At 36.4% G+C, this 12379-nt stretch overlaps 1 protein-coding gene across 1 annotated transcript in view; it reads right to left on the reverse strand.

The window, feature by feature from the left end:
• The window catches only part of LOC112460465 (SPARC-related modular calcium-binding protein 2), a 9934-nt gene extending 1451 nt beyond the window's left edge, over positions 1 to 8483 (reverse strand). The window contains exons 1-7 of the mRNA XM_025025138.1: positions 8323 to 8483; positions 7825 to 7911; positions 6886 to 7508; positions 4020 to 4179; positions 3334 to 3708; positions 2925 to 3149; positions 352 to 527 (exon numbers count right to left, since the gene is read on the reverse strand). Coding sequence (XP_024880906.1) covers positions 352 to 527; positions 2925 to 3149; positions 3334 to 3708; positions 4020 to 4179; positions 6886 to 6975 — 1026 coding nt within the window. The 5' untranslated portion in view covers positions 6976 to 7508; positions 7825 to 7911; positions 8323 to 8483. The remainder of the gene's footprint in view (positions 1 to 351; positions 528 to 2924; positions 3150 to 3333; positions 3709 to 4019; positions 4180 to 6885; positions 7509 to 7824; positions 7912 to 8322) is intronic.
• Positions 8484 to 12379: the final 3896 nt, after the last annotated feature.

Raw genomic sequence — 12379 nt, forward strand, 5'->3', positions numbered from 1 at the left:
CTTTTAAACTGCCAAAGCAAAAATATTCTTTTAAATACTATACGGCGCATTGAGAAAGGTCGTTATTTATTATCAAATATTGATAATAAATAATTATTCACACTTCAATATGATATAAATATCCAATTAATAAGAAAGTAAATTCATGTAACGTTGATGTGCGGATTTAATATTGGTATAAATTATGTAGGATAAAATGGTATAAATTATGTAGGATAAAATGGTATAATATTTGTATCAGTCTCCGACTCATATTAAAAAATCCCTCCCGAAGAAAGAGAAAATTATTTTCTACTTTGTTCGTAAAACTTGTTAAAAATAGAGAATGTAGTTTTATAATAAACGTTGAACCTCGCAGGATTGCATCGTTAAAAATAAGTTTCTCCGGGGAGAAAGAAGTGCGTACAGCGCTTTCGACGCCACATGCGAAGGGGACTGGGACTCACCTCGGTCCTTGGCCCGTGTCCTTTGGGTCTCAGGGACCTCGGAACGCTGGTCTGCGGGGTTCAGCGACAAGAACAAACGTACTAAATGATAACAATGACAATCACTCAGCCGATCGGTTTTATCTACATATGTACAATTTGTTTTGTGTCATTGACGCGCCACAGGATTCTTTAGCGTAACACCGAACAAAGTATTGATAATTCAGCGAAGATAGAAATTTCGCGTGTGTGGGCGTATAAAACATATGTATGTACTACGGGGGCGTGGATATTCACTCGGTAAAAAATTTTTATATAAAAACATGAATATGTAGAATTATATATAAAATCTATTCATACATGTTTTCTCTGAACTGTTACACTCAATGCATTGTATTTCTTTTCTGTAGGAATATATTTAAATTAATAATATAAAGAAGTGTTGAAATTGGAAAGAAATTGTGCCATTTTATCGCTCGCACGACTATATTCTTTACAGATATAAATTAGTTTTCCATCAATTCTTTCCATTCATTAGAAATTTTCATTCTATATATATTTGAAATGATACAAACGGACCCGACTATCGTGACCATCTCATCGAGAAGTAACACCGAGAAGTAACGCAGCGATTTACTCGTTATTAGACAGTCATAAATAGCAAATAATCATTGTCGTCATGACGCATGGGCGAGAATTTAGCTCGTACATGAGGTCAATTACTTCAATTTCTCAGCAGCCGGTCGCACGCGCGCGCATTCGTGTAGGCAACTTCCGGCAGGATTCACAAATGTTAAGCGAGTCGTCACGACGGCCATGCACATGTGTGGTCCTTGACCACGCGTGACATCCTGTTGCGGCGGTATCGTCGTTAATTTAAGCCGCGATTTAGACGCCGAAATGACATTCCTCCTCCGCTTGATTATACTCGACGGAGAATTGTCCTTCCTCTCCCTTTCGTTCGGTTCAACTTTCCGTGTCTCAAGTGCCGCAAAGCTTTCGTCTGGAATACGCCTCCGCACGTTCTACAGTACCCCCTTGAAATCAAACGTACCGAACGAGCGGGACATAACAGGAAACAACTTGTTTCTAAATGTAATTTTTTATTTACGCTCGAATTTAATCGCGGAAGATCGGGAAGAATGTGAAAAGCTGAATTGAAATCCAGAAGCTGAGGGCTTTAAATTTAAAAGTTTTGAAAGATATAAAAGTGAGCTCTCTAACTAGAGAAATGTTTTAATTAGAAAACGATTCATAAAATAGATTCTTTCTACTCCAGATTATTATATTTATCGGCACGTTAATGTAGATTCAAACTTTTGAGAAACTTTCTTGAGGACGCAGATATATCCTGATATTTTCTTTAATGCACCTATCTTTGAAGAATGCTCGTTAAAAAATCTTTTTTTGTCATACAGAAAGTGCGCCTTCTTGTCTGTCTCGCTAAATTTTTTTATAACATCAGATAAATAAATAAATACACTTACTATATAATCATAGAAAATCAAACTCTCTCTTTTCTTATAGAAGAGTCCCATAAAATGTTGATTTTTTACACAATTTTGCATCATTCAAATCGTTTTAAACGGATGCTTGAAAAGCAAGTTGCTGTATAGTATGCTGCATGCAAGATATCACTTTTTTCAATCATCCACGTGACTCTATGGAGATCAAAGGCTGCAAGAGATCGTTTAAGACTACAAATGAGAATTCGGTTTCCAATAAAAAAAAGTTGTGCAAGTGGTACAATGATAAACGATGTGAGACAGCATAAATGCAGCAACTAACAAGGGACATGACCTGTAAGTGTTCAGCGCCGATTGTTTTCTCCTTGAAATATGTTATTAAGTATTAAAATCTAAGAGATGCGCGTGTCACAAGTTTCAGCCAAGGAACAGTCAAAGGTATGTGGAACAATCCTTTTAAATTCCATAGTTAAAACTTCTCTCGGTGGCGTTTCCCGAAGCTATTTAGTACGTCGAAAAATATTATAGATAAAGCTTATTCAGGTTTGACGGTACAGGACAATCAATAAAATTTTAGCTTTATTCCTGATCCTCTTTTTTACTACTTTTTGAAAAGGACATTTCCCATTACACATGTTACTTTCTAGAGCTGTATATATGAACTCCATTAGAAGTGTTCATGTATTATCTTTATTTAAGAATTAAGAAATATTAATCTTTCCAACGAGCACTTTTATTTTGACAGTCGATGTTTCAATAATCTTTAAAAACTGCCATTATACGTATAAAACTTTAAATTTACTATATCGTTAAACAAGTGTAATCTATATTTCGGCATTAATGCGAGAGAAAACGACGCTATCGACGTTAAGGAATCGTCGTACAAACGCAATGTTTTCCATTTTTTTAAATTCTCTCTTTTTGCTTTTTTTAAGAATTGCGCGTGTGCGCACGCTTATTGTCATGTACGCTGTGCCATTGCTCAACGCTTAACTTGAAAGAAGACGCGTTGTATAATACGTATGTAACTTACGAGTGAAATCATTGGCGAGACAAGCACCCCATTCCTGCCTGGATAGTTTTAAATCCCGATTTAGGTCGCACGTGCGGGCAAACGTGCGTGCGCACTTCTTCGGTCTCACCGCCTTCTTGGCGAGTCTCCTCAGCTCCTTGTACTCTGCCTTATCTAAGTAACCGTCCGCATTCTGGTCCAGCATAAGGAATTTCCACGACAACACCCGTTCGACATTCTTATCGTCTATTAAACAGGAAAGCAATGCAGTTCGCCATACTGAGGTACTGAGAAATTACGTGCGCGGTATAATATCAACCTTCTGATTTTCTTTCTTTAAAGATACGAGCTCGCTTCGCGCCAGTCGATGGATTAATCACGTTAATCAGAAGACCGACTAATCATTCTCGAACGATTGCCCGGCGCTTACCGTCAGCGGATATATTGGTCCGCCTGTATTCAATTTTGAAGTTCTCGATGAGGTTCCCGTTGAATTTGGACTTCTCGGTACGATCGCAGGTATTTCGATGCCTATTACTGACGTACTGCCTGCGCTGTTTCCTAGTCGGCGAGCGTCGCCTCTGGCCGCTCCTAGTAGAAGCAGCAGATCTGGAACCGGCTCTCAAACACTTCGGTTTTTTGTATCTTACCGTTGTATCGGGCAACGGCCGGCCTTGCGGCGTTACGCACCAACAATACTCGGTCTCAGCGTGACACTGAACCGGCGCGTACGTTCCGTCGGGTTGGCAGATGGGCCTTATGCCCAGTCGTGCGGTCAGTCTTGCTGAGAAGCACGCCGGTGTCTCTGGATATATAAAAGTCGTGCAAAGTCGTGTCATTCGTTTAACTTGACTTTCATCTATTGTATACATGTGACAAATCACGACAAGTGTTCAACAAGAAGGTGCTAATTTAATTTTTGTGTCTAATAGGAAAAAAACCTGCAGTTTTGAGAGAGAAAAAGAGAGAGAGAAAGAGAGACAAAAGAGGAGGGAGAAAAAAAACTTGAAGCAATTAAAACTTGGGCTGTAACTCAAAAAATTCCTCGCAAATTCTTCACGGGTATATAAACTCTTGTTATCAAACTTTTGCGTCAAAGGAGATAAAGGTGCAAACCTGGACAAGGACCGGTGTGTTTGATGAGAACGGACACGCCTTGACATTGTTTAGAAATGACTTGACACTGATTGGAATACGTCACTCCGTCACTTCCGCACACCGGTGTGCTTCCACCACCGTTCATCGTGCATTCAGCTATCCTTCTCCTGCACTCCTCCTGTAATAGAGAAAAATTTTACGTCCTGTAAAAATGCTGATACATTTTTTTCTACAACGAGGCAGACAATTAACGCAGACGCGATCAACAATGTTCTTAGATAATTGAACGCACGAGACGTTTTCGCGAAGAAAAGTTGTTATTCCAGCAGTGATCTAAAAGATCCATAACATCACTGATAATATAACAATAATAAAAAGAATAATTGAAAATTAATCAGAAAAATAATTTTTGTATTTTCTATTTTTTACAAAAAGTAAAATTGCAATCAGACTGTACAATACTCTATATGTAATCATATTTTATGTACGATTACATATAGACAATTTTTCTCATTTTGTCAAAATTATCCTTATTTCAATTATTTTTTAATTCTTTTTCTTTTTGTATACAACCAAAGATACACAGAAGAAAGAAAACACATTTTATATATATTTATGTTTTTATATAAACAAATTTTTTTCCAGAAATCCTTGAACGGTACACCTCCAAATTGAATCATAAACGATACACTGGGGTGTATCACACTCCACGCGGCTTTGAGTATAAGTTGCCACTTTGTTTCTAATTAAGTTAGAAATAAAATTCAAAAAGTAATAAAAAGCTGAAAATTTGCAGAACAGAGAAACGTTAATTTTATTATGATTTTATAAAAGGATATTCCAATAATAAAGGAAATGCAAAGAAAGATTTTGTGAAGATCGAAGCAATAAAAGAAACACCCCATGTATCGTTCTAAAGTCAAGTGTACACGTTTCATACGATAAAGCCGTCTAATTACATATTCGTTAAATATATAATTCTTCAACTACATATAAGCAGTAGTCAAAGATATGATTTTGCTCCACTACAGCGTGACGTCTTACTGGCGGAAACCTCGACGGGAAGGGAATAGTTGTAGTGGCTCGGTCGCCTTTTATCATAATTAATTTGATAAGGAGGAAACGAATGACTACGATGTAAAGGAAAACGATTTTCTCCTCTGCCGCTGCATCGAGAATCACGCGTGCATGAGCGAGTACGTTATCGCCAAGGAAATTAATCGAACCGCTCGATTTTTCATAATCTCGCATGCGTTCTCTCCTACAATTTCGCAAACGACCCATCGTGAAATACGCGTCACACGAGAATATTTAACTTTTCTACTGTTACCCGGGATCTTCCTACCGCGTTGATTGTAAATTTAATTGGACGTCATCTTTCTTTTATTTCTTCTTCCTTTACTTTTTGCGGCTATCAGTTTTAAGAATAAACAAAAAAAACATTTTGCTATTTACAATTGAAACGTGTACTACAAACATGTCCAAACTGTCCCCATCTGCTGCATTTTAAAAACAGATAAATGTGTTTTTATTCACGAATCGTTTACACGTCCGAAGAACCTGTAATTTAGTATAATTTCTTCGATTGCCTGTTAAATGTGCACTATGTGCAGCAAACGTATAATCATTGTCATCAGAGGCAAATTGCGAGCGCCAATCCTACAAGTTTTTCTTCCCCGTTTCATGTTGTCGGCGCGAAATTATCGCTGCTCCAGAACGGAATTGGTATAATTGCTAAATTGATACAATTGCTAAGAACAGTGAAAGTTTCGCTCGTTTAAGCTTCCTCTTAATAATGCTTTAAATGTTACGCTACAGCGTTTTATATTCTTGCTCTTATGCTTTTTCTTGCGTTTTAAGTTATTTTAGTTTTTAGTTTTAAATTAAATTTTAGTTTTAAATTAAAATTTTAAATTTTAAAAATAGATCTTTTCGTGAAATTTTTCCAACGCCTCTTTCTCGTTTTAGTTTTTAATCTATAAATAAAATGTACTAATATATTTTGCATCAAGAATATTTGATATATAATAAATATATAAATGTATGTAATAAAATTACATAAAAATATCTTGATATGTTTTCTTTCTCTTATATAATCTCTATCTGTACATGCAGGAACAATAATAAGAATTTAAAAATAAATAATTTTAATATAATTAAAATTATATTAATTTTCGCATTTTTTAAATAAAAAGTTTAAAGAAATGAGAAAAAATTGCCCATATACTATATATAAATAGAATAATCGTATAGGTATAAACTACGATTATATGTGGAATATTTAATAGTTTTTGTAAAACGCAGAAGCTATTTTTTTCTCAATTATTATCTTCTTGTTATTTTTCCATATATGTGAACAAGATTATAGAAAAAAAAGAAAACATATATAAACATATTTTATATATAATTATTATTATGTATATATTTATATATATATTTTTATATGAAACAGTTTTTATCGAAAGATATTGCAATTTTACTGATCCAAAAATCAGAAGAAAATGCTAAATCAAAATAAAATGTAAAACTTTACACTTTACTGCTTATAAATTGTACAGAATTTACGAATTTACAAATTTACAGTGGTTGTAGGCAGCGAAGTGGTAATGTATCGATAAACGCTATTCGGTAAGCATGGCGAGAATCGACAAACCAGCGCCATTGTTATAAACCTCCAACACCACTGTATTCACAGGGTAATGCATGTTTTGCGCGTGCGTCTCGTTGTTGTATTTGCAATATCAACAAAATTATTTTAAAGGCGCTTGGGTGGCCAATGGCGGCCGAAGGTGATATTCAAGATAGAGTCCCTCGAGGAGGCAATTCGCGTGAACGAATAAAAATAAAAGCAAAAAAAATCGCTCGAGAAAGAGAGAGAGAGTACCTTAGCCGACGTGACGGTATTAGCCGCCGCGGCATCGAGATCGACGACGAGCAACAGGAACACGGTGGCTCGTATCGTCAGGAACACCATCGTGTGTTCTCTCCAGTCCTCTCGATGCGTTTCTCAGAAAATGATGAAGGAACGGAGGAACTTGTGCCTGAAAAAACACGCCGCCAACACGCGCGCAACACACTCTACACACATACACCCGCTACATTCCTATGTTCCCCGCATACACAACGCATTCCCGTTCATCTGTCTTTTTTATTCGAATGGTGCGTACCGCGAGACTCATCAGTTTTCCGATCGATGACCCGCGCCGAGTTTTGTCTCGATGAATTTCGGAACGAAGAACAGGATGGAGGACGGGCCGAGGGAAGGATAATTCCTCTCCGGATTCGGATGACCGCGCGAAGCGTGACCAGCCGTGACCAACCGTAGCGAATGCCGCGGATCAACTGCCACTTGCCACTTGCCAGGCCGCTGGAGCAGCCTCCGCAACGGCCTGATATTCGTGCGGCACTCCGACACTCCGGCACTCTGCCACTGCGTTCCTCTTGCCAATGCTGCGGGGCCCCGATCCCTGTCGGGAGTAGGGATGTAATATACGATACTCCCCGAGCCTAGAAAAACATAGCAACTTTGACTCCTTCATGTATATTTTGTATATGACTATAATAGTGTGTTTTTGACACAACATCGATACGTCTCTCTCGGCTATTTTATTTAAAACGCGATACTGATAACTTTAACGGACGTTTTATGATTTAACGATTGCTTTTTAAATTTATAAGCTTTGGAATTTTGTACATACATATATCATTTAAGAACACTTGGTTGTTTAAAAAGTTCGAGAGAATCAAGATAGAAAATTAAACTGAACTAAATTAAAATGCTAAACTGGATCGAAGTAAGACTAGATTAAACTTAAATTGGTACCATTTAAGTGACGTACTATTTAAGGATAGATCCACTTTCCAGAAGATGCTTCTTTGGTAAATAAAACAGGATCTCCTTGAAGAAGTGCTTAAATAAATAAAACCCGTTATTCTTTCAGATGAATCATTATAGTTGCTTTCCATTTACACTCAATTAATCTGAGTCACTCAGTTATTGAGTGAGTATTTTATACTCAGGTAAGATATGTTATTTTATATTTATCTGCTTATTTTGGTGACAAAGCTATCGCATAATAATACAGGTCCTCACTCTTAATGTGAGTCTATTATATAATGAATCTAAATTCATTAAAGCACATGGTCTCGATTGTGGATAAAAACTCAGTTGAATCTCACTTATTGCCAGCGTGCAAAAAGAACGTGCATTTAACTGAGTTATGACGTCACAGGTGAGAATTATCTAAGTTTTGATGTAAATGGAAAGCAACTTTATATATCACATATGAGGAACAGAGATAGATGGTTTCTTTTCACTTACATATGTTGTGCAGCCTTAAAGAAATGGTGATGATGGTGATCCATTCTATCTTTCGATGAATCGGTCAATGTACTTTCGATATTCCTCTCGAATGCAACGTTTTGCCTTATCTTCTCCCTCTCATTCTCTCTCATTTTCTCTCTCCCTCTCTCTCTGTGCCATTTTTCAATCGAAGTTATTTTAATGTTTTTGTAGAAATTTTACAGCTACATCTGCAAAATGGCAAAATGTTAGAAAATCAAAAATATCCTCGGGACAAAATTTTTATAGATGATTATAAATATGTTCATAAATGTTTTCTTTCTTTTGTATAATCTTTGTGCATATATAAGAAAAATTATACGAAAAATAACTAAAAAATAATTTAATATTTTAATTATTTTTTAATTCTTCCTCTGAACATAATTTATATATAATTATAACATATATTTATATATGTTCTTATGAAACATTTTTTACTAGGAATCATACAAATTTTCCCTTTTCTAAAACCCTGTTCTCGCATCATAAACCATAGAAATTTTTGATGACTCGACTTGTATTACATAATTCATAAATTACAATAAATAAAGAATAAATCGATTAATTTGATTATTATATCTATGTAAAATACACAACAGAATGGAAGTATTGAACTACAAAATTATATAATATAAAATAGCGCGCTTCTTCCAATATTAATCTCTCTAATCAACGAGATCCTTCATTACTGCAGCGCGAATTAATTAAATTCGGAAAACGCGAAGCGTGCCAAGTCAGACAGAAATTATGTCCGGTGATTATGTTTTCACTTTCTTTCTTTCTTCCCGCTCTCCGCGCGCAATGCGGATGCACGACACACACGTGCCGGATGCGATCGGAGATCGCATGTGAGTCATCGGGAATTCGAAACCGATTCAAAACTGGTTGTCTGACCGATGGAATGTAACTTTTAACAGCGAACAAGCCTGCGGTTGGGGGATGGCTTGTAGAGCGAGTGCATTCGAGAGGGGGAACGTCGGCGTTATCCGCCATGCCGAGTGGAATTTTAAAGAGCCAACGTGGAGAATCAGCGAAGAATTTTATATCAATTAAAATTTCTTAGATTGGACATCTGACGAAAGATGCTGCAATTATCGACTCGCCTTTATCTAAAGATTCGTCCTTTCAGCATGAATGACTTATTATAGTTCTCGTTATAAACTGAAGTAAAATGGCGCGTATCGAAAACGTTGTTGTCCCTCGCGTTAATTTAAAAGCTTCTATTTTCATTCGGCATAATTATCTGCCTACGGCGACGATATCCTGAAATAAAAAAGAGCGCGATCCAATAAAAAGTTTTCCACACAAAAATATGTAATTATATATACACAAGTGCGTAATGAAATAAAGTGTGTTAAACAATTATAATTTAAAGTGAATTACAACGATAACGATAACGTGAGATCAATGAATGCAACCTTGAGAAATTTAATTGAAATGCGAAACGATATGAAAAAACATTGTTAGCTATTTGACATTTATACGGAATTATTTAATACATTACGTGCTCGCATTAACGCGCTCGTTCTCGGTCGATTTACATCTCATTGTCAGTTGAGACGCGTTCTTAAAGCACGAATTGAATGCTCGTTCCCCGGGCTTTATTAATAGGTAGATCGGGCATTTAGAGTTGTTTGCTTACGCGAGAGGCAGAGCGGCATGGAGCAAAGGGAAAGCGAGCTCGATTGGTTGCGCCATGTTGTTGACACAGCTTCCAAAACACCGACGATGCTCCACTAATTATCATCGTGTCAACAATATCGCGCGCGTATTTACATACATATGTACACAACATACCTACTTGCGCTTCTTTCTGCTCTCTTTCTTTTTTCCCCCTTTTTCCCTTTCTACCGTTTGCTGTCTACATTTCGCACGGCTAATCAGTGCGTTGTGAAGTGATAAAAATGCTTTACATAAGCATGGCTAAATAAATTTCACCGTGGAGAAAGAGAGAGAAAGAATAAGAAAAAATACTTTTTTTAAATTTAATTCGTAATGCACGCAATATATGATATTTTTTTCGCTTCCTGTCCTTTCTTTCCTCTTCTCCTTTTCCAGTCGTCTCACTTCTTTCTCATCCTCTTCCCTGTCTTTCTCCGCCCTGCTTCCTTTCTTTCCCCCTCTCCCTTTCTTTCCTGTTCATTCCTGTTCATCTCTCTAAAGATATCCTTATACGTGACCATACATGTCTTATCGATAAGTCAGTCGCAACGGTTTCGATGCAGTTTATTTCACACGCAACAACTTTTTATAGAACTTTTATTCCGAACTTTTTATATTTTTCTAAAAAAGCAATGAGAAAAACGAGATAACTATTTACAAAGTATATTAATTAAGTCTCCGCTGAATCGCATAATATTTGTCGAAGAACGCGCGTCCCGTCTTCGAATTTATGATACACGTACGATCGTTCGAACGATGATCCAACAGAAAGCTTCTCCACTGATATCACTTTCCCATCTTCTTCTTCCGTCAAATTCCAGATATTGCGAAAGTACATTGTTTGAATAAAGTTATTAGTGAGACTCGAGCTGGTCCACGCGCACATATGTACCTGTAATCGTTAGAAAATAACGATAATTCTCGGCTACTTAATTTTTCACATATTATTGTGCATGGACTTGTTTGAATTAACAAATTAATCTTTAAAAAATCCGAGAAAAATTAGATCAAAAATGAAAAATTATCTGTCGAGTCGAGATAAATTGGCATAATCTGGAAATTAATTAATACAGATAACACGAAAGACTAAAGATTTAACATTTGCAATATTGAAAATAAATTTCCGGCACTGCAGAATAATGATTTCTGCGATTATGGCTCGCAAAATCTAAAACGCGTATTTTTGAAGGAAAATAAAAGAATTATACAGATTTTTTGTATTCGGAAAAGCAGAAATTTGTTTTTATCGCAAATGTAATTTCTCGCTTACGTTCTTTTTCAAGACCCGTGAACACGATTTCATCGAATGGAGTATCAGGGCGCAGATTCTGGCGATGTGCATCCTCGAATCGTTTCCAGCAGCTTCCAAACCGTCGAGATAATCGTCCAGCTCGTCTATCAAAAGCACGGAAGGTACGGCTGCGTAGGTATGCAGTTTAAAAAGTTGCTCCACGAGAGCTTCGTAATCCGACAAGTATCTGCGTAAATAAATATTAAGACATTGCCACGCGCTACGTGAAATATGTGTGCGGACATTCCGTGAAATTCTTGAACATAATATTGTTAAATACAATAAAATCTAAATTTATTTAAATTTAATTAAATTGACAATTGTAAATTAAATTAAATTAAATCAAGTTAATTAAATTTAATTAATTTTACAATAAATTTATTTAAATTGCTTTTCCTGAATGATGCATCCAAGATGATATCTAAAAGTCTTCGGAAAGCAATGACAACGGTGACAAACGGAATACTCTGTAAAAAAAAACACATAGGCTACCCCGTGTTGCATAAATCTTACACGAATCTCATTAGTTTAAGAAGAGCCGCGACCGCTGGATTTCTTCTGTCGTGACAGGCCGCCGGTCGTCTATCCAAAGGCATCGGAGTAATGTAGACGACACGGTGTCCTTCCTCCGCCCAATACGTCGCAGCCTACGATAGGAAAACGTTTTCCGCTTTGAGAAATATCTCGTAGAAATGTCGAAATAGATTTGCGTGACAAAGTGATTTCGGGGTCGTTTACGTTTGTAGGACGTAATTACGTACCTCAAACATAAAAGATTTTCTCAACTCTTTTGGGCCGCACAATAGCGTGGTCTTGACATTTCTCGAAAACATAATTGTTGGTAGGTACGTAGTAAGTGATGGGACACAATCTGCAATACGAAGATCCTGGGGCAACCGCTTCAAAATGTTTCGACGAAATGTTCTGAATACGTATAACTATAATTATCTCTCCTGATTTTTATCTGCAGGTAAAAAATTTTTCCTAAAAAAATATTATTATATATAAAATATGCTCATATAAAATGTTTTCTTTCTCTCATATAATCTCCGCTCGTACATACAGAAAAAATAATAAGAATTA

This window comes from Temnothorax curvispinosus, unplaced genomic scaffold (genome assembly GCF_003070985.1).
Source record: "Temnothorax curvispinosus isolate PA1 unplaced genomic scaffold, ASM307098v1 QBEX01010576.1, whole genome shotgun sequence".
Lineage (NCBI taxonomy): Eukaryota > Metazoa > Arthropoda > Insecta > Hymenoptera > Formicidae > Temnothorax > Temnothorax curvispinosus.